Source organism: Perognathus longimembris, chromosome 8, assembly GCF_023159225.1.
Source record: "Perognathus longimembris pacificus isolate PPM17 chromosome 8, ASM2315922v1, whole genome shotgun sequence".
Lineage (NCBI taxonomy): Eukaryota > Metazoa > Chordata > Mammalia > Rodentia > Heteromyidae > Perognathus > Perognathus longimembris.
This window is the reverse complement of record NC_063168.1, coordinates 14,476,244-14,499,061: the sequence shown is the minus strand read 5'-3', so window position 1 is coordinate 14,499,061 and position 22,818 is coordinate 14,476,244. Positions and strand designations below refer to the sequence as shown.

The 22,818-nt window shown below is 37.2% G+C and overlaps 1 protein-coding gene across 1 annotated transcript in view; it reads left to right on the top strand.

Annotated features, from left to right (window-relative positions):
• The window catches only part of Dnah6 (dynein axonemal heavy chain 6), a 164,161-nt gene that overhangs the window by 27,129 nt on the left and 114,214 nt on the right, over nucleotides 1–22,818 (top strand). The window contains exons 11-19 of the mRNA XM_048353555.1: nucleotides 703–823; nucleotides 4,185–4,336; nucleotides 6,921–7,073; nucleotides 11,050–11,301; nucleotides 15,496–15,624; nucleotides 16,614–16,727; nucleotides 18,456–18,599; nucleotides 20,862–21,074; nucleotides 21,757–21,849. Coding sequence (XP_048209512.1) covers nucleotides 703–823; nucleotides 4,185–4,336; nucleotides 6,921–7,073; nucleotides 11,050–11,301; nucleotides 15,496–15,624; nucleotides 16,614–16,727; nucleotides 18,456–18,599; nucleotides 20,862–21,074; nucleotides 21,757–21,849 — 1,371 coding nt within the window. The remainder of the gene's footprint in view (nucleotides 1–702; nucleotides 824–4,184; nucleotides 4,337–6,920; nucleotides 7,074–11,049; nucleotides 11,302–15,495; nucleotides 15,625–16,613; nucleotides 16,728–18,455; nucleotides 18,600–20,861; nucleotides 21,075–21,756; nucleotides 21,850–22,818) is intronic.

Here is a 22,818-nt window from a genome sequence, read left to right as displayed (position 1 = left end):
CACAACTGTACTTCCTTTCAATCATAAGGAACAATTCTTCAAAAGCCAGACTTGGATATGTATTTTTAAGCATTTTAAAGGTTTTTTTTTTTTTTAGTAAAAACAAATCTTTATATTATGTGATAAATTTAATCTCAATATATTGATAATTAAAACATACATATTTTCTAAAACACCTTGATTAAATAATCTAGGTATTCAGATTGATCACAAAGAATGACTCAGTGATATACTGAGTCCAACATGATTTGGTTTCAACATAAATATTCATCAAGCTTAATACACAAACAATACATAGTATACCACTGTAATGCTAAACAAAGAAAAACTGAAACTCAAACATTTCTCATCTAAGATGAAAAAAGTTTTATATGAACAAAGGGGCTAATTCTTCATGATAATATAACAATCATCACTCATTATCATGAAATTAAAGATATTCAGAATGCATGAGCAAATCTAGCAGAACTTCAACAGAGAAGAATACAGAAATTTCTGATTGAAGTTTCTTTCTGAATCCATTAACTAACTGCTCCTTGACATCAAGGATAATACGTCCTTACTTGTGTATCCTTAGGTGAAAGCTTAGAGATGATGTTTGGGGTGTGTGTGTGTGTATGTGTGTATGTGTGTTTTACTGGATTGAATTGAATTCTGCTTAAGAAAATCATCTATTTCTTTATCTTTGTGCATAAAATTTAGGAAGCCATTCATGCAGCATTTGCATCTGCTCGCTTGTATGCCGCGACGTTTGAAAAGTTCCAGTTATTCTACAAGGAAAATGAAAGTCTTGATTTAAATGCTCTTAAACTTCAGGAGCCTGGTACCTTGTCCATTTGCCTTTACTAATTGTTTTTATAGAGAGACCAAGATTTATAATCGTTTAGGTTTTTGTTTGGGGATGTTGTATGGCAAAAAGGATAGTTCAAAAGAATTTGGGCTGGGAATGTGGCCTAGTGGCAGAGTGCTTGCCTAACATACACAAAGCCCTGGGTTCAATTCCTCAGCACCACATATACAGAAAAAGCTGGAAGTGGCACTGTGGCTCAAGTGGTAGAGTGCTAGCCTTGAGCAAAAAGAAGCCAGCCAGGGACAGTACTCAGGCCTTGAGTTCAAGCCCCAGGACTGGAAAAAAAAAAGTAAAAATCTAATCATTTCTAGACTATTTTCCAAAGAATTACTTTCCTCTCTGTATTTGCTTGATAATCTTATTTTATGTCAAGAAATCATAGAGAGTACTTTCTCACTAATGGCTTATCTTTTAGTATAAAGCTGAACCATTGTTAAGATTCATATAGGAAGAAGTAGAAGGTAATGTATACAGACCTTCACCAATTCCTTTAAATACGGTTTACATAACTTTTTTATATCAAGAATTTGAGTTAGCTCCTTTTTATTGGGACCATATTTTGAGACTTGGTAGGTGTCAATAACTCTCAGTTATGAAATTAGACTCAAGGGAAAATTACTTCATTAGACTTACAATTTCTGATGAAAGAAAATAACCTACAATACATAAATGAACTTGTAGAAAAAGAAATTCTCAGATGATTATGGAAATAAAGCATTTGCCAGGTGCCAATAGATCACACTAGTTCGCTCCTAGTTACTTAGGAGACTGAAATCTGAGGATCACAGTTCAGACACAGCCTGGGCAGACTAATCCTTGAGATGCTCCAGTTAACCACCAAAAAGCTGGAGGTAGAAGTGTGGCTCACATGGTAGAGCACTAGCCTTGAGCAAAAAATCTTAGCAAGAGTACAAGGCCCTGAGTTCAAGCGTCAGTACCAGAGACAGATGAAAAAACAAAAAACATAAAGAACATAATTTATATCTTAGTTTTATTTATTTATAGCTTTATTGTTATACACAAAATAATCATTTTGATGCCTTGCTTCATGAACTATAATTTTCCTATATTTTTTGTTTACTTTCAACTAATCAATTTTATTATGCTGAAATATATTAAAGTATACATTTTATCTCTTAAGTTATTAAGTAGTTCTGTATATGTCTTTTTTCTTTTTTTGGTGGCGGGGGGGGGGGGGCAGTCCTGGGCCTTGGACTCAGGGCCTGAGCACTGTTCCTGGCCTCTTCTTGCTCAAGGCTAGCACTCTGCCACTTGAGCCACAGCGCCCCCTCTGGCCGTTTTCATATATGTGGTGCTGGGGAATTGAACTGAGAGCTTCATGTGTAGGAGGCAAGCACTCTTGCCACTAGGCCATACTCCCAGCCCCTGTATATGTCTTTAAACACACACACACACACACACACACACACACACACACACACACACACACACACACATTTTCCTAGCTAGGTACTGGTAGCTCATGCCTGTAATACTAGCTACTCAGGAAGCTGAGACCTGAGGAAGATCACAGTTTGAAACCAGCCAGCACAGGGAAGTCTGAGAAACTTTTTATCTCCAGTAAACTACCAAAAAGCCAGAAGTGGAACTGTGGTTCAAGTGGTAGAATGCTAAGCCTTGAGCACAAAGAGGCTTAGGGACAGTGCCCATTAAAAATTTGTTTTTCTACAGAACAAAAATAGTAGTATCAGAGCCCTTCAAAAGAAGCCGACAACAACTCCTTCCTTTTTTTAAATGAGATTAGAAAACATTTCATATCCAAACTTTTCCAAGTAAAACAGTTTGCAACCAGATATCCCAGGATATAATCCAAGAAGTAAATGTATCTGCCTGTCCTTTCCCTTAACTTTTAAAAGTCAGAAACAGACTATATTTTTCAAGACACCAAAGTAAGGTCCACTTTTAAAAACGAACCAGCCACCACTCAAAAAATAAAAAAGAGATAAGCCTATTTCTACTACTTTTTGGCCACCTCGTTATGCTGATACTTGAGAGGCATGAACTGACAGGACGGCCCACGATACCTCTCATTTCATGGTACAACATCACAATGACAATAATGTGTGAAGTCTGGTGTTTGAGCATATGAAGTTGTCCTAATCCAAATAACTCATTTAATCCATTATATCTTCTAAGTTAATTAAATTTTTGAAGATGCGGAGGATATAGCAATTTTAAACATAGATGTAAGAGTGTAAGATTGTATATCCTCAGGTAGACTTGTTTCTGATGGATGGTACAACGCAAGGGTGACCAAGCTTCCTTGGGTTCCAAGCAGGTTGGAGAATTGATCAAATGGCAGGGAAAAGTTAGCAAAATGCAACTGCAGCATTTTCCACATGCAAATTGGTAAATGTCTTGGCTGTGCTGTAAGGAGATGGAATGGAGAGATATTGAGGGTTGAGGAACGGCAATAACTTTAGCTATATTTGAGCTCTTGTGTTTCATATCTTGATTGTAAGTATCTTCAGAATGGTTTACTTTCAAGTAGTATCAAGCCCAACTTCCAAGCAGTCTAACTCCAGGTTAAATTAGAGGTGAGGTCCTCTGAGGCAACGACAGGCATGTGTTAGATTGTGAGCTCCTGTGAGCGCCTTGCCATAAATTTGAATTTCACAACAGTACACAGTATATGTTTTTGTTTCCCAATTCATATGCTATTTTCACAGCATCTTGTATTTTTTTTTTTTTTTGCCAGTCCTGGGCCTTGGACTCAGGGCCTGAGCACTGTCCCTGGCTTCTTCCCGCTCAAGGCTAGCACTCCGCCACTTGAGCCACAGCGCCGCTTCTGGCCGTTTTCTGTATATGTGGTGCTGGGGAATCGAACCTAGGGCCTCGTGTATCCGAGGCAGGCACTCTTGCCACTAGGCTATATCCCCAGCCCAGCATCTTGTATTTTATTGTGTCTAAAAAACTATGTATATACCTTAAGTTACATATATATTTCATTACTAACATATACAACAATCACTGAGCTGTTAGGAAGATGGCACCAGTAGGCTTGCTCAACGCAGGGTTGCCATAGTTTTCAGGTTGTTAAAAAAATAGTGAAGGTATGCTTGGAGAAATGATTTTCATCTCTTTTCCCTTAATCAGAACCATAAAACATGTTGGTTATATTGTTATTCTATTGTTTTTGTATTTCAAGAAAAAGCGTTATAAAGCATCCTAAAGTAACATTTTAGTATTATGCAAGTTATTCTAAGTATGGATAATATGTGTAAGTTTATTAATATGGTGATTTTAATATATAACAATCCTTGAACATTCAATTTGATGTTATTTTATGATTTGTGCGAATTATTTTATGCAGATGTTAAGTTCTTTAGTGAGCAACTTGAAAAATATCACAGAGAGCACAAGGATGCACTCGCTCTAAAGCCCACCAGAATTGTAGGATTGCTGCTCATTGACACCAAGCAACTAAAAGAAAAGCTCATTCCATCACCTTTGCGATGCTTGGAGGTAACTATGAGCTGAGAAAAATTATGATCTCAGCAATGATTTCAGAACATTTTCCTACAACAAAAACAATGATTTTCTTATATTGCAGATGTTGAAATGATCATGAGTACTGATCATCCCTAATTTTGAGGGAAAGCCCCATTTTTTTCTTTTGCAAACATAGTTAGCTTTGATATGCACTCCAAGAGAGAACAGCAGGCCTCAGGATAGCCTTTGGATTCGCTCCCTTTTCCCTTCGTTGGAGCATTTCAAGACTTCCTCAGAAAAGATACCATCATAACAGCTCAGTGTCCTTGTGGTCAATTAGAGAATACTGAGATCAAGTTTAATGGAACATTTCTTAATCAGCAACTGTTCCTAAAGATCTAGAGTAATTTACACAACCAGCATAATATTTCCTCCACATCCAAGTATACCTGTATATTCCCATATGCTTCTACAAAGGTGATACTGAACAGAGACTGGAGAACTAAAGGGCTAATCCAGTGTGCCACTTGTTTTGTGTACATGATTTTCTTGGAACATATCTAAAACAATACACACACACACGTACATACAGTATATATTGTCTGGCTTCTTTCTTCACTGAAAGAGCAGAGTTGGATAGTTGCAACAGAGATCACATACCTTGGAAGTCTGAAATATTTACTTTCCTACACAAAGGAAAAAGCCCTTTCTGGAACAGATGACAGAAGATAGAACTTCATAGAAAAAACTGTGGGCCTGAGTGTTATTATCTGTTCTGTCATTACTTAATGGTCTTGAGCATAATCTTTCTTTCAGAGCTTTGCTTCTTCATCTGCTATAAGAGAAAAAATGCACATAATTAGAAAAAGGTCAATTTCAACAAACATTTTTGAAACCTACTGTATGTCAAGCCGAAGGAAGCTATACACCTAAAAAGTCAAGAGATCCGGGGGACTTCAGGGCAGTTTCAGCTAGTAGCTCAACATTGTCACCAAGGAATTGATTTCTTTCATTCTCCTTTTAGAGCTCCTGATGTGTCACCTCCATCCTAAGGGACCAGCATTCCCTCATGTTTGTGAAATGGTTGTTGAAAACTCCATAGGCTAGGTATTTCTCTGTTCCTGTACAAAGAGAGGGATAAGGTCCTTTAGGGAGGGTGTTGGTTCTAGAACTTGAGCTGGGGGCCTAGGTGCTGTCCCTGAGCTATTGTCTCTACCGTGTGAGCCATTTAAAGTTTCTTGGGGTGTTTTGTTTTTTTTCTGGTGGTTTATTGGAGATAAGAGTCTCACAGACTTCCCTGCCTGGGCTGGCTTTGAACTACAGTCCTCAGATCCCAGCCTCCTGAGTAGCTAGGATATAGACATGAGCCACCAGTGCCTGGCTATTTCTCCCTTTTTAATCTAAGACCAATGTCTGTATCTGTGAGGATGGCAGAAGGTATACTGATGTGTTATCTTCCCATGGATGTCATGTTATAAATCTCTGTCCTTTGCCATGTCCTTGGACTTGGGGAGTCTAAAAACCTATTCTATTGCTTTTTTCCCCCCCTGAATAATTACTTATTTATTGTTTGTTTGTTTGTTTGTTTGTTTGTTTTGCCAGTCCTGGGGCTTGGCCTCAGGGCCAGAGCACTGTCCCTGGCTTCTTTTCACTCAAGGCTAGCACTCTACCACTTGAGCCACAGCACCACTTCCGGATTTTTCTGTTTATGTGGTGCTGAGGAATTGAACTCAGGGCTTCATATATGCAAGTCAAGCACTCTACCACTAGGCCACATTTCCAGCCCCAAAACCTAGCCTCAATATGGATCGTTTCCCCACAATCACATGGCTGCCACTCCACATGAAAGGAATGGGATTGGTGCTGGGGACAGCAGCACCATGTCCACTACATAGGACAAAGAAGCAGAAATCACACTCACAAGAAATTGGGAATTGTTTCCTTTTGGTTTGCATGACCAGCCATGATTTAATGACAAAAATTCCCTTCACACACGCTACTGCTTCCAAAACCACTGACCTAACGGATGTCCAGTTAGAGAACTCAAAGGTTTAGACTCCAGGCCCAGACTCCAGGAGTTCCATATGTCACATACAACCACACACTCTTACATGCCAAATAAAAAGGCGTGATGAAAGTCTGATGGCAGCACTTTAGCCTATCTTCAGCCATCTTTGGGGTACAAACATGAGTACGTTTAAATAGACAAAGGACTGGTGGCTGGGAGGGAAAGGACTGAATAATTACAACAGGCCCAGGCATATAGAGAGGTAGTCAGGGGTGACCAGGAATGCTTTAGAGGCGGTCTGATGATCCACCTTGAAACCTTACTCCGAGTGCAGCCTCTTTATTAAAGAGTCATTGATAATCTGGTGAGTGGCCCATGCCTTCCTAGATTCTCAAGTTGGCTCCCAAGTGACTCCAAGATGGAATGGCTCAGAGCAAAAGACATAAAATTGAGGCTGAAATCCCTAACTTCATTTATGAGGCCAGGTGAGGTGAAGGTGTTTCTCAGCCAAAGCAGCTTATAAGCACCTCTTACACCAGAATGTATTTAAAAAACATATTAAAATAACAAATATGCAAGCATTTATGACTCGTCTTTCCTTTTTCTTAGGTGTTGAATTTAATGCTTCCTCGTTTAAGCAAGAAAAAAGTCGATGCCATCATCTCTGAGGCACAAGATGCAGAATACAAACTTCAGTTTATGCCAAGTACTACCATAGAGTATGTTAATAGCTTAGTGTTTCTTGATGAAATTCAGGAGCGGGTGAGTTGATTATCTCATAGAACTCAGTATTTCGGACCTCACAGTTGGAAAGAAACATATGATAAGAAAAGATGAGGAGTTAAGGGTCATAATACAGATGTCAAAATGTCAATAACTCTTTTAGACAAAGTAAATTTGTGCTCCACGTCATAGGAACTATGCCAATCACCGTTCATGAAATCCCCACTACTGGTCAGGCACTATGCTTATAATCCTTACTAAAACTTGAGAATATGTGATCATTCTTAGTCCCCATTCTGCAGATGAGGAAACGGAATAAAATAGGCTCTATTGTTCAAGGTCATGGAATTTTTATGAGTTAAAGCTAGAATTTAAATCTTGGTCTCTTTAACCGAAAGTAACTAGGTTTGGGAGCTGTCTAGACCCACAACAGGACAACTGTAGGAATCCCTGGGAGTCATCTTTGCGATGATTTATCCGACTTTTCTCTCCTCTCTGCAAACTGGAAGCTGTTTCTTCGCACTGCAGTAGGAAATTTGACCACCAGAAGTTCCAGCCACCAAGAAAGAGAAAAATATCTTTTCATGTTCATTCTAAATATCTGAGAAGTGGATTCCAGGCCTTCCTTCAGTTTTGCAAACTGTCCAGAAGGTAGAATAACATGTCACTCAAAGGCAGAAGGCAAACTGCTGTCCCTGTGTGGTTTCAGAATGCTATACCATTCAGAAAAGCCAGACTAGGTGTGCTTCATCTCCAAGAAATCATCTATGCTTTCAGGATATTATGTTGGGAAAGCAGTTTCTCATGCTCTACAAGAGATACCTTTTTCTAGAACCTTATCCATTAAATCAGCAAACTCACTGACCACCACCTACTATAGTACAAGAATTACAGTAAACTTGCTGTCAAGGAATTCAGAATCTAGAACAAAAGCAATTTTGGAACAATGAGTATAAACACAAGATACTATTATAGGGATGGGGAGTCTGTGGTCACTCATGCCTACAGATAAGAAGACATTTAAATGGTGCCCCACTGGGGATATGGCCTAGTGGCAAGAGTGCTTGTCTCTTTTACATGAAGCCCTGGGTTCAATTCCCCAGCACCACATATACAGAAAACGGCCAGAAGTGGTGCTGTGGCTCAAGTGGCAGAGTGCTAGCCTTGAGCAAAAAAAAAAAAGAAGCCAGGGGCAGTGCTCAGGCCCTGAGTCCAAGGCCCAGGACTGGCAAACAAAAATAAATAAATAAATAAATGGTGCCCCAAAGTATTCCAAGCACTCAGGTAAGCATTCCTGAGAGAGGGAAAATGATGAACAAAGACATGAGGTAAGACAACAAAAGCAGGATTTGGCAATTGGTATGCTGTGAAGAAAGGGTATTTGTGATTAAGGCAATGTTTCCCATTTTTTAATCTGTGTATATCGACTTGTACATAGTAAGAAGTTCCATATAGGCATACGATGTGCTTTAATTATTTTACACCCTCTATTAGTCTTTTCTGTTCCTTCTTCCTTCCTCTCCCTTTCTCTTCCCCTTCCACCTCCCTACAAGTCCTCTTTTACTTCCATGACCTAGTTGTTTTGCTGGGTTTTTTTGCCCTAGCTTGTGCAAATGCAAAAAAGCACACTATAATTATCTCTAGTTCTATTAATTTTTTTAGAAAATGACAAAATTTCATTCTTTATGGCTGTTTAAAACACTATTTTTGTCTTTACCAGTGAGGTGCATTTCTTATAGGCAATGAACAGGTAATTTTTGTTATTATTATAAACAGTATCTGTCTATAACTGCCTCCCAAAGGTAGTCACTCTGAAATAGCTATTTGTAGATGATACAGTCCTATATTTAAAGGACCCTAGAGAGTCCACCTCTAAGCTCCTAAAGCTGATCAAAAACTTTTGCAAAGGAACAGGGTATAAAATCAATCCATGAAAATCAGTAGCGTCTCTGTATGCCAACAATGCAAAGACTGAGACTGAAATAAGGAAAGCAACTCCCATTTGCAATTAGTCTCAAATACACACACACACACACACACACACGCACACACACACACACCTAGCAATCAACCAAACTAAACACACACACACACCCCTAGCAATCAACCAAACCAAAGAAGTGAAAGACTTCCATAACAAAAACTATAAGAATTTCCTTCTTCAAGTAGTTTGAAATACTTCTTCAAATTATTTGAAGGAAATTAAGAAGACATAAAAACCTGGAAAAACCTTCTATGTTCCTTGATTGGCAGAAGTAATACCATGAAAATGGCAATGCTGTCCAAAGCAATCCACAAATTCAATTCAGTACCCACAAACCCCAACAGTAGATACTTCACTGACATAGAGAAAACAATCCAAAACTTTATGTGGAATTTCAGAAGGTCCCAAATTGGAAAAGCAATCCTGAGCAAAAAAGCTGTGTTGGACGTGTAACAATTCCAAACTTCAAACTATGTTACAGAACTGTAGTAACGAAAACAGCTTGATAATGGCATTAAAATCAGCTTTGAAGACCAATGAACCAGAATTTTAAAAACCTCCACAGACCTACAGCAATCTAATATTTGATAAGGGAGTAAAACACATAGACGGAAAGAAAGGCAATTCATATCCACATGCAGAATCAAATAAAAAATGAACCAAAGATCTCAATATAAGACCCGAATCCATGAAACTATTACAAGAAGCAGTAAGAGAAACAGACAGGAACTTTCTGAGTAAAGGTCCAGAAGCACGGCAAATCAAAGAAAGAATTGGTAAGAATTGATAAGTGTGATTACATCAAATTGAAAAGTTTCTGCATAGCGAAGGACACAGTCTAAAAAGATGGCCTAAAGAATAGGGGAAGATTTTTGCCAGCCAGTCATTGGACAATGGCCTAGCATCCAAGACATACAGAGAGCTTAACAAACTAAACCTTAAAAGAGCCAACAACCCAATTAATAAATGGACAAATGAGCTACACAGAGACTTCTCAGAGGAAGGAAAAAATGGTCAGCAGATACATGAAGAAATCCTCAACATCTCTGACCATAAGGAAAGGCAAATCAAAAGGACACTGAGATTCCATCTTATCTCAGGTAGAATGGCCATCATCAAGAACACAGACAATAACGGATGCTGGGCTCAGATGTGGGTGAAAGGAACACTAATACACTGTTGCTGTTGGTGGGAATGTGAATTTGTTCATCCACTTTGGAAAGCAGTATGGAGGTTCCTAAAAATAGATAAATTAACTAACTAAACATAGAACTACTCTATCATCCAACCGTTATACTCTTGGGCATTTATCCAAAAGATTACAAACTAGGACACAGTAAGAACCCCAGCACAACCATGTTCATTGCAGCACTAATCATTATAGCTAATGTATGGAATCAGTCCAGATACCCCTTAATTCATGAAGGGATCAAGAAAGTTTGGTATACGTACACAATGGAATTCTATTCTTCATTACAAAGAATGGTACTGCATCATTTGCAAAGAAATGGAAGGTCCTAGAAAAAAAATCACATTAAGTGAAGTCAGGCCCAGAAAGACAAAGGATACATGTTTCCTCTCATATGTAGAAACTAGAATTAGTTTAATATATGAGTAAACTCTTTGGGTGGTATTCAAGTGTACACAAATATATTTACTGAAATATGGTAGATTCAGGGAGAAACTCAAATGGTGTAATTCACAGTCCAACCAAAGAAACGTCAGGAAAATCAGTACTTGAAAGGAGGATGGGGTTGAGATGAGAGGGTTAGGTAAATGAACAGAGGAAGAAGGGTAGAATGCACTCATAAAATTCAACACATATCCTAAAAGTTAAGAAAATTTGGAGAAGGGTAGATTTGGGAGGGATAGGAGTGACATTGACCAAGATGTATTGTGTTCATAAACTGCTTTGTTGAGCAGCAACTCCTCTGTACAACCACTAAAAGATAAACAAAATATATTTTTTAAAAGTTGAGGAATATTCTCTAATTCTACTATATGTAATGAACAAGTCATGTCTCTATTTAGATTGAAAGCCTTGAAGAGGAAGGAAATACAGTGATTAAAATGTATAAGCTTATTGACCAGTATCAGGTGGTCACACCTCCAGAAGACTTTGCTGTTTTTGCAACTATGAAGCCATCCATCATTGCTGTTCGGAATGCCATTGATAAATCAGTGGGTGACAGAGAAACATGCATTAAACAATTTTGTCAGCATTTAGGTAGAGATCTTGAAGAACTAAACAATGAGGTGAATGAAATAAAGCTACAAGCTCAGGTAAGCTAATGCAAGTGGGTTTTTTTTTTTGCATTTTTATCTGTACAAAGTATCACTGTTCGTTTCTAACATGAAGACAGAATTAGTAAATAAAAATTACCCATCAACCAAAGATTAGTAAAATGTATTAAGGCAATCCTCCACTTGGAGAACTATAATGTAGACATTGATGATTACAGTATAAATTCATACTTATAATCTGGAAATATTAAAGCATATGACATTATGTGCTTAGTATTTGTCAAGTACTGCTCTTAAGATGTGACATTACTTTGTATTTTTTCACAGACAAAAGGATATGTAAGCATAATAACTATATACCTCCTTGAATTACCAGAATTAATATTGCATGTACCCACCTCTCATATCAAGAACAGTATCATTAGGAGTACTTCCTGGTCCTTTCTTCCTCTCCAAAGACAACTACTACTTCAAATTCCAATGTCACACATGAGTAAAATCATACAGTAGTTCCTTTATTTAATTTTGACATATTCCTGATATTCATTCAGGTTGCTGTGTGTGTGTTTAATCCGTGTTTGTTACTATAGTATTTCACCATATTTTACATTTTAATTATCCATCCCATTGTTTTTTGACAAAATCTGTGTGTTACTCATGTAGTTCTCCAGATACCTATAAGGTTTTGTTATTCACATTTTACAAAGACAGAAATTAATAATTAATAATAGTAATAATTAAGGAGACTGAGTAACTTGTCAATATCACACAGATAAATGGCAGAACCAGTATTTAAGCTTACATAGTCTGCTTTCAGTAGGTAATAGTCTACAAGTTAATTGCTATACTTTAAATCTATTACATATATAGCAGACTATTTGAAAGCATAAATAATTTTCCATGGTGCATTTTTATAAATAGAGATCATTACAGAAGGCAAAATTCCAGCACATGTTTTATGTGTAAACACACATTCTAAATAGCATGATTCATTCACCACCCAGCTAGCTTAGTCGGTAGAGCATAAGACTCTTAAATAGCATGAGTCTCTCTAACAAGTACTTCTTTTTAAGCTTGAAGTCACTCTTTGGAAAAGAACTGTAATTTAGTTATTTCTACAAACGCCATCATCTTGCTGGGAAGACCTCCATTCCTGATGCTTGAGGAAAGACAGAAAGCCTGAGTGTGACAGCTGATGATGATTTCTTTCATTTTGAGATGCTTCTTTATTCTAACTGGACTTTTTCTGATCAATTCGACTTCAATTCAAAATCTAACTTCCCTCTGTAACATTTCTTCACCTTTGCCGGCATCCCCTCTCATTTCTTGCGTTGTCTCACAATGGAAGGAGGCAGGGAGTGTACAGTCCCCAGACTTCCTGCCAGACCCTAGCAGCTTGCCCTGCAGTGTGACTGTACTTGACCTGCGTTTCCCAGGCAGCTGTTACATAGGATTCTGTCAGCATGTTTTAAGACTATGCTATCCCTTAACACTGCACCATCTCTGCCAGAGATGCAATCTGTGGCTCTTTCATCTTGATCTCAAATTTTCTCTGGTTCATCTGTTCTCTCAAAAGCTCCCAAATCAAGACACACAAAAATTTTAGGACCCAAAAATATCTTATCAAGCCATGAGGCACCAATGTTTCAATACAGGCATCTTCTGCCCGGACAATGACCTTCCCCATTCTAAAGTATGTTGTCACTTCTAGTGCAAGTCCACATAAAAGAAGAAATGATAGACTAGATTGGATTTCCCAAGTGATATAATAAACCTCAGATTTCTCTAAATTTTCTCAGGCTCTCCTAACCCTAGTGATTTATTTCCCCTTTGCTCCTAAATTATTCCATTTGCACCACTGGGATTTCAGCTCTAAAATATCAGTTTGAAAACATATGTCTAGACATTTATAGTCTTCATTTCCTCTATTCCTCCCTGTAATTTTACATACATGTGTTTATATTTATGGGAGTTCCTGGCTCATAACTTCCATAACCCTTGATGCTTCCTAAATGATTCAGACAATAAGGCTAAAGTATTTGGCTTTTTTTCCTTGGTTTCTGAATGAACTTTAGTGTAATAAAAAAGAGTCTTCTGTTATAATATTGGGGTGTTTTAGGCCTCGGTATCTGCAGGTAGATCATGGGAACTGAAATTATAGTCTGATCTTGCTCCACATCTCTATCTTAGAGCTGGAATAAAGAAATGTCCTGATAGTAGATCTTTAAGATCCCATTTCAAAAAGGATCTTTTCCTGTACCTTGGAAGAAGGAACTGTGTACAGAGGCCAGGAAGATTTTAAGCAGACCTTGCTTCATTTTTCTGCTAGAACTATTAACATCTCACCACACCTTTTTTTGTGTAATCATATCTCAACGCAATCAACCACACCTCAATCATTCTTATGTAATAAAGTTTCTATTAGAACCCAAAAGGGCAGAGTTTGCAAAGTTTCCAGATAGCTGAGCTTATGCAGCTTCCTGGAGGGTGGTGGGGTCTTTGACAGCCCCCCCACACCACTTCCCATACCTCACTCTATTACTTTTTTATTTTATTTTATTTTTTGCCAGTGGGGTTTTTTGCATTTTTAGCTGTACAAAGTATCACTGTTCGTTTTTAACATGAAGACAGAATTAGTAAATAAAAATTACCCATCAACCAAAGATTAGTAAAATGCATTAAGGCAATCCTCCACTTGGAGAACTATAATGCAGACATTGATGATTATAGTATAAATTCATACTTATAGTCTGGAAATATTAAAGCATATGACATTATGTGCTTAGTATTTGTCAAGTACTGCTCTTAAGATGTGACATTACTTTGTATTTTTTCACAGACAAAAGGATATGTAAGCATAATAACTATATACCTCCTTGAATTACCAGAATTAATATTGCATGTACCCACCTCTCATATCAAGAACAGTATCATTAGGAGTACTTCCTGGTCCTTTCTTCCTCTCCAAAGACAACTACTACTTCAAATTCCAATGTCACACATGAGTAAAATCATAGAGTAGTTCCTTTATTTAATTTTGACATATTCCTGATATTCATTCAGGTTGCTGTGTTAATTGCTATACTTTAAATCTATTACATATATAGCAGACTATTTGAAAGCATAAATAATTTTCCATGGTGCATTTTTTTTTTTTTTTGCCAGTCCTGGGCTTGGACTCAGTGCCTGAGCACTGTCCCTGGCTTCTTTTTTTTGCTCAAGGCTAACACTCTACCACTTGAGCCACAGCGCCACTTCTGGCCATTTTCTATATATGTAGTGCTTGGGAATCAAACCCAGGGCTTCATGATTACGAGGCAAGCACTCTTGCCACTACGCCATAGTCCCGGCCCCTCACTCTATTTCTTTTCATCTGTTTTCATTGTAATGTCCTCAATTCTGTGAGCCACTCAGAAAATTAATTGAAGGGAGGGCATCTTTAGAACCTTGACATGTAGCCGGTCACTCCGAGGCACGGATAAGTGGAGCAGAGGACTGGGTGATGGGCATCGAAGGTAAGGCAGTCTTTAGACAGACAGACTTCCGCCTGAGGGATCTGATATTAACCTCAGATAGATAGTGTTAACGTTAAACAACTTCAAGACATGCAGCAGGTTGTCTGCTGTTGTGTGTAGGGAAAAGCACACACATACATATATACACACCTATTATTAGAGAATAAGGAGGAGAATCTTGAGTTTATTTTTCCTTACTTTCCTTCAATTCCCTCTCAGAATTCAAAAGGTTTTCCATTCCTTTGTTGTAACGTGGAATTTTTTTTCTCTCATATCCTCTTATTTTCCAAATTACATTCATTCACCTTTTCTTGTCTGACAACAAACATATTGACTGAAGGTGTATAGGAAATGAAAAGATGAGGTAGACTATATTAGATACAATTTAAAATCAATTACAGCTGAGTACGGTGGGATACGCCTGTAACCCCAGCACTGAGGCAGAAGGATCACAAGTTTGAGACCAGATTGGACTAGATAGCAAGTTTCATGTCAGCCTGAGAACCATAGCAAGACCTTACTCCAAATAATAATCATTATTATTATTGTTATTATTATATAATCCCATGATACATGCTTATAAAATTCTCTATTTTTGTAATGCTTTAAAACAGAAGGAAAACAGCTTCTAAAACTATTTTTGGAAGTGTATATTAACCCATTCAATGTACTTCACCTGCACAAAAATGCCTAAATAAAAACTATTTTAATTTTACAGGACCCACAGATTTTGGATATTTCCACTGACCCAGAAAAAATAAAGGCCATGTTGAGTGATCTGCAATACGTTCTAGATGATCTTCAAAAACGTGCCTTTCAGTATAAGTCCTATCAAAAGAATTTCAAGGTAATAACAGTTCTGCATGTTTGTTTTTAAGTGTGTGCACAGAAATGGTATTTGTTCACAAGCATTTTCAACAGTGTGACTGACTATTCAATGTGTGGGTAGGTATGCACTAGGGCATATTCTACAATCTCAGATGCAAAATAAAATATACTCCTGCATTATGTAAAGTTAGAACCTACAAAAGACAAAATATATTTCCTAAAGGTAATTTTGAATTATAGAAAAATTTTACACATAGAACTATAATTTTTGCATTCATATATAAAAGCAGTTTAAACACAGTCAACATTCCTCTATGCTGTCTGAAGTAAGATTCAAGTTTCTTTTGCATTCATATTTGTTAAAATTCTATGAATCCAAGTGTCCAAGTCAGAGGCAGAGAATTGTAATTTGTTACATATAAGACATCTGGCACAACACTTTCAGCTAATCTCTCCCAGAAACCTGACTGACTAGTCAGGAGAAAGAGGGATAATACATTCAAAGTGTTTTGAAAGAAAACTATTTCCAGTCAGTGATATTATGTCTGACAAAACTACTTTTCTGAAATTAATGATAAATAAAAACTTTCTGGGATAAACACAAGCTGAGTTTATCATCACTAGACTGAAAGTGAATCCAAGCAAGCTAAGTAGCCTCGTGAAAGAAAATGGACATGCTAAGTGAGACAAGCCAATCACAGAACAAATTCTACTGCTGCTACCTACGTAAGATATCTAAAGTAATTCCACCCACGGAAGTAGATGGTGTTTGCCAGGACAATACATAAAAATGTGAAGGAAATATAGAGAGTTATATTTTATGACTGAAATGACAATTTTAATATATGTGGAGGGTTTTTTTTTTAACCTTAGTTCATTTCTATCTCTTCTTTTCTTTTCCCACTTGGAACCTCCATTCTACCAGTAGTCACTAAGTCAAGAATTACTAATGGAATTATAACAGCTTTATATCTAATAACTAAGTATTTCATTTGTTCCATTTTAAAGGTAGAAGTGTCCAAGTTTGATGCTTTAGAAGAAGTGTGTGCCGAGCTAAAGCTGAAACAATTGCTCTGGGATTCTTTATCCGAATGGGATAGACTCCAGCAAGATTGGTTACAGGTAAAAATATATATATGTGTGTGTATATATATGTGTGTGTGTGTGTGCATATATAATTTTGTGTTCAATTGAAAAATTATGACAATATAAATTATACATTTTAATAATAGTGTTCTTAATGTCATTAAAATATACAACACTATAATTTTATGGGAATTTTTATCACCTTTCCAAAAGAGCCTTCTGTTGCTAAATGCTACAAATAAGCAAGCATTCTTGTGAAATCATTTTCAGGTTCTTTATTTAGGCAGACTAAGTAACAAAATCCTCAGAAGACCACATCTAACTGTGTTATGGCTTCTAAACAGGGTGTGTGTGTGCATGTATATGTGTGAGTGTGTGTGTGCCCTAGTCCTGAGGCCTGAAATCAAGGCCTGAGCATTGTTGCTGAGCTTTTATGCTCAAGGCTAGTACTCTACCACTTGAACCACAGCTCCACTTCTGGCTTTTGGGGCAGTTAATTAGAGATAAGAGTCTCTTGGAATTTCTTGCTTTGGCTAGCTGTGAACTGTGATCCTCAGACCTCAGCCTCTTGAATATCTAGGATTGCAGTCATGCTTGGCTAAGATTTGGGATTTTATTTGTGATCTTTATGCTTTCAGTTTGTGTTTGCTTAGATTTCTGTTTTTATTGTCCTTGAAAACTGGAAGCCATTTTGTTCACTCTGAAAGTGTAAAATTAGAGAAGTCTAGGATGTTCCCTTGAGTTCTCAGTAGAAAACCCTCTTATCTAGAGGACCCAATTCTGACAGCCACAATAGACATTTGTTTCCAGATATCTAGATAATTCAGTCCTTGACAAGGTCAGCTTCTAGGAGGCAGAACGGACACATCTATACTTTCGTATGCTGAAAACCTGCTAGCTTCTCAAATATTATTTTACATTCCTATCCATCCTACTTGTGTTAATGTCTATAACTAGAAGCCACACATTTGGGTTAAAAGGTACAAGAAATGTCCAAAGTAACGTTCTAGGTGCCCAAAGAACCAGTGAAGAATCAAAAATGAGCTTGCAGAACTTAACTTTTATAGAACTTAACTTTTGATGGAAAAGGCAGAAAACAAATAAAAACATGCTATAGCCCATCAGAGAATTGCAAGTGTTCTTCAAAAAAATACTTTGGAGCCAGGTATTAGTGGCTCGTGCCTGTTATTCTAGCTACTCAGGAGACTTGAGATCTAAGGAGCACAGTTCAAATCCAGCCCAAGCAGAAAAGTCTATGAAACTCTTATTTCCAATTAACTAACAAAAAGCCAGAAGTGACACTGTGGCTCAAGAGGTAGAGTGCTTGCCTTGAGCAAAAAAGCTCAAAGACAGTGCCCAGGCCCTGAGTTCAAGGCCCAGTATCCAGTACTGGCAGGCACACACACACACACACACACACACACACACACACACACACACACACTACTTGAAATATATGGTAATCAAGAGTAAAACGTATCTGTTCTCTTTAAAAAACTTTGCAAGTATTGACTCTCAAGAATAAATTTCATTGATTATGCCACTTCATTTAATTATGAGAGAGACAAACATGAAAGAAATAAAAAGTTAATGTCTGATATATTTTTATTATCTTTAGTACATAAGGGCATTTCCAAGAGCATACAGTTGATTTGGATTAACAATTTAACTACTAGGTAAATTTGAATAATGTAAAACAACGTTTTACTATTTTAAGCTTAGGTTTTTTTCTTAGTTTTAACTTCTTCTTTTTAAATTTTCTAGTCCAGATTTGACTGCCTGGATCCAGAACTCCTCAACAGTCAGGTTTCCAAATATGCTAAGTTTGTGACTCAGTTAGAGAAAGGCTTGCCACCCAACAATGTCGTACCCCAGCTCAAAAGTAAAGTGGAAAAAATGAAAGAAAAGGTAAGATTAGTAGAACTTATTTCAAAAACTCCAGGTCAATCAATTACCAATTCATGTTAACAAAGCCAAAGTTTGCAGTACCTGGTTAAGTTAGACAACTTTGAAGGAAAAAAAAAAATCAAAGTAAGAATAGTCAAATTCATTTCTCTCAGCAGTCCACACCATGGCCCCATTTTCAGTTTTCCAAATCAATCAATCCGGTGCCTTGGTTAGAAGGGGCATTCAACGTAAGAGTTTCTCACGTGGTAGGGGAAATATTGCAGAAATAGTTCCTAGTTACGTAAAGCCACTAATCAGCTTAGTGCTTAGGCAGCCAGCCAGCCTCGTCCACCATCCTTGTCCCTTGGTACCACTACAACATGTGACAAGATAGGAGGGTAGCCAGGAAGCTGGGCAGTTCACATACAGTGCTGGCTGTTCACAAGCATCATTGCTAAGCTGTGCTTGAAATGGATGGGAAACGGGAAATAGCTGTTTAAGTAGCTTTAGACTTGAGAGGGGGGGTGGAGAGGAAGGGAGGCAGGGAAGGAGGAGGAAGAACTCAAAAGGTAAACAAAACTTCAGGCACAGGGTAAAGAAAGCTTTCTACCTTGTAATAAATGTTTTGGCTCAGATAAGTTTTTCTTCTTCCTTAACTTATAATAACCTACTTGAGTTATGTAAGTTACAAAGAAGTTATGGTCCCACTTCCTTCTTCCCTATTTCCTGTAGGATGGTTATATCCTTTGTCACAGTTTGCACTCCATCTTGGCTTCTTTTGAAATACTATGGGTTTGGGTATTTTATTTGTTTTTATTTTTTACTCTCTTATAGTAAAGTTATATTTTTGTGGAGCGTAGTTCTATAGGTCTTGACAAAAGGGTACAATGATGTAGTCAACACAACTGTCAGTACTCAGAAGTTTCTTTGTCTATATCAAACCCATTAAATGCAGTATTTATCTTTCTTTTCTTTTTTCATTTCCATTAGGTAAAAAATTAATTACACTTTTCATCTTTCTGTTGATCTCGATGTTGTCTACCATTTCCATTAATGACTTTATCATAGTTATCATGGTTATTTTTTAATTCTCTATTCCCAACATCTATGCCATTTTAGGGGTTGTTTCTGATTTTTAGTATATAGATGTATATAGTTATTATTATTGTAAAGGTGATATACGGAAAGGTTATAGTTACATGTTGGGTAATGAGTACATTTCTCTTTGAACAGTGTCATTCTTTCCCTTGCTCTTTCCATTTTTCCTCCCTTCCCACCCACAAGTTGTATAGTTCATTTTCAACATAGTATTTAGTATCACTGCTGCATTTGTTCACTCATTGTCCCACCCTTTCCGTGCCCATCCCATACCCAACCAAAAACAGATAAACTTACAAACAAGTACAGAACTTACAAAACTTACAAAAAGCACAGAAAGGGCTGGGGATATGGCCTAGTGGCAAGAGAGCTTGCCTCGTATACATGAGGCCCTGGGTTCGATTCCCCAGCACCACATATACAGAAAATGGCCAGAAGTGGCGCTGTGGCTCAAGTGGCAGAGTGCTAGCCTTGAGCAAAAAGAAGCCAGGGACAGTGCTCAGGCCCTGAGTCCAAGCCCCAGGACTGGCCAAAAAAAAAAAGCACAGAAAACAGAAACAAGGGGGAAAAGCTCTTGTTTCCATTTCTTGGAGCTCATTTCAATAATATTATTTTATGTGATCATAAGCACATAGCTATTGAGCCTTTATGATCCTCCCCTAAGAATATCCTCCTTTGGTCTCACTGTGTGAATGTCTAGAGGCCTGTATAATTTATCATATCCAGGTGTGTGTTTTTCTTTATAAAAATAATCTTAAATATTAGATGTCTTTTGTTGTATTTTCTTGTGTTGCTTTTCATGCTCTTGGATTTGTTTTGTTAAAATCAAGCATTCTTTTTCTTCTATGAAGCTTTTTGTGTGGCGTGTTATATTAAATCTAGTTAGAAATTGAACTAGGTTTGAGATTTTGATGTGGCTGCAGTCACTCTGGGTAGGTACATCATGGGCTTCAAATATTTAGTGATGTCTTAAGCTACTGTCTCCCCCTGAAAAAAAAATCTATGATTTCCAATTTCTACCCAAATTGGCTTCCCTGAAACTTATTTTTATTATGGCTTGAATAAAAGTCATTAATTTGCACTTTGCCTGATTTTTCTTTGCTGTCCCGTTTTAAATGGTGTTCTCTATCTTTACAAATTATGTGTTATAAGATTAAAAAAATAAAGAGAGTGTTTGTTTTCTAGCTTCCAGTTATCGTTGACTTGAGGAACCCAACTCTGAAGGCCAGACATTGGGCAATGATTGAACAGACTATTGATGCTCACCTGGTGGATGTTGAAATTCCACTAACCTTGGAGAGGCTCGCTGAATTGCATGTCTTTGACTTTGGCCAAGAAATCCAGGACATATCTGGGCAAGCATCTGGAGAAGCTTCCTTAGAAACGATTCTCAAAAAAGTGAGTCTGGATAATATTTACTGTGAACATGAAGGAATGTGCCCAATTTCAGGTTCAACATAAAAATCACTAATTTTTTATTATTTTGATTATTGATCACCAGTTTTTGATGCATTTTTCAACACTGCCACCTCCATCTTTCCAATCCCGGTCACTCCTCTACTTTTTCCTTAAATTTGTTATTTATTAGCATTATTGCCTTTATAAATTTCCTCTTGGCATAAGAACTTGAAGGCAACAAGGTTTGAAATGGGCATGCGCTTATAAAGAACCACAGTCCAAAGAAGATCTTTTAAAGAAAACCACATTATTTTCCAAACTCCATGGGAAGTCCATGTTAAATGTTTCAGAAAGCATCAAGAAGACTTCCTTTATTTATAAAACAATCTTCTTTCCCTCAAAATGTATGTATATCTCAAAACTGCCTAGATACAAAGAGTTTTTCCTTTTCCTTAAAGCATATGATAGGAAATACAATTTATGATACTGCAAGTTATTCATATAAATTAGCATTAGTAAAGACAGTGCCATCTAACCAAGAAAAGGATTGTAAAATTTTTAAGCATAGGAAGAAGGAAAATTAATTAATCATAGAGTTTTCTAATATTTCATCCTTTGTGTATTTATTGAGTACTAAACACACATAAATTTAGATTTTTCTAAATCCTGAATTCTTTTTAAGGTGGAGGATTCGTGGAAAACAACTGAATTTGTCATTCTCACTCACCGTGATGCCAAAGATGTATTTATTCTGGGAGGTACAGATGACATACAGGTGAGTATATGGGTTGTTGAAAGTTTATAATGAAGGTCCTGACCTATCTCCTGACCTATCTTCTGTGAAAGACTGAAATGAGGAAGTGAAAGTCTCTAAATAAGAAAAAACGAATTGAGGAAGCAGGATATGAATAGTTGATTTGAAAGCTTATTCATGAAGTATTTAGCAAAGCAATAAAAACACCATATATGTGCCGTATATAAATGTGTGTATGTGAGAAAGAGAAAGAGAGAGAGAGAGAGAGAGTTGTAGTCCTGTGGTGGAGGAATTTAAAAAAAAAAACAAAAACAAAAGATCAGTTGTGACTATAAAGATCAAAGAATTCTTCCTAGATCAACCATGAAAATCTGAGCCATCAAGATGGGAGATGAGAGACACTGAAGAGAATAAAAGGTATTTCAAACCATTTACAATAATGTAAGGAAGCATGAATGCACATTTCATGTCTTTAGCACATAAAGAAGATAAATTTGTTGAGATGAGGAGTAGGTAGCCATGCTCCATCAACCACAAAATCAGATAAATCTAACTGATATGTTCAGAATATTCTAAGTCACTTAAAATCTGACGGCACATTTGTTTAACACAGGGAGCTGGGGCATATTGCCCAACTTAAAAGGCAAAACTATAACCTAAAAGTACAATCAGGGCAGAAGCAGAGACAAAATTATAGGTTTAAGGGACAAGATAGAACATCACTCTGGTTAGGGGATGGAAGAGCAAACCCAAGGTGAAGGGCATTTGACATGAGGCAAGCGTAGCCAAACGGTGGGGGTTCTACTCGTAAGAAGCTCATAATTAAACAGACAATTCTGGATGTGGGGCTATGTGGTGGAGGACTTAAATAGCAAATATAAGGCCCAGGGTTCAGTTCCCACTACCTCCAGAAAAATGAAGGGAGGAAGGAGAAAAGGAGGGAAGAAAATCCTTCAGGTTAACAAAATTTCTTTTTGTAATTCATATATT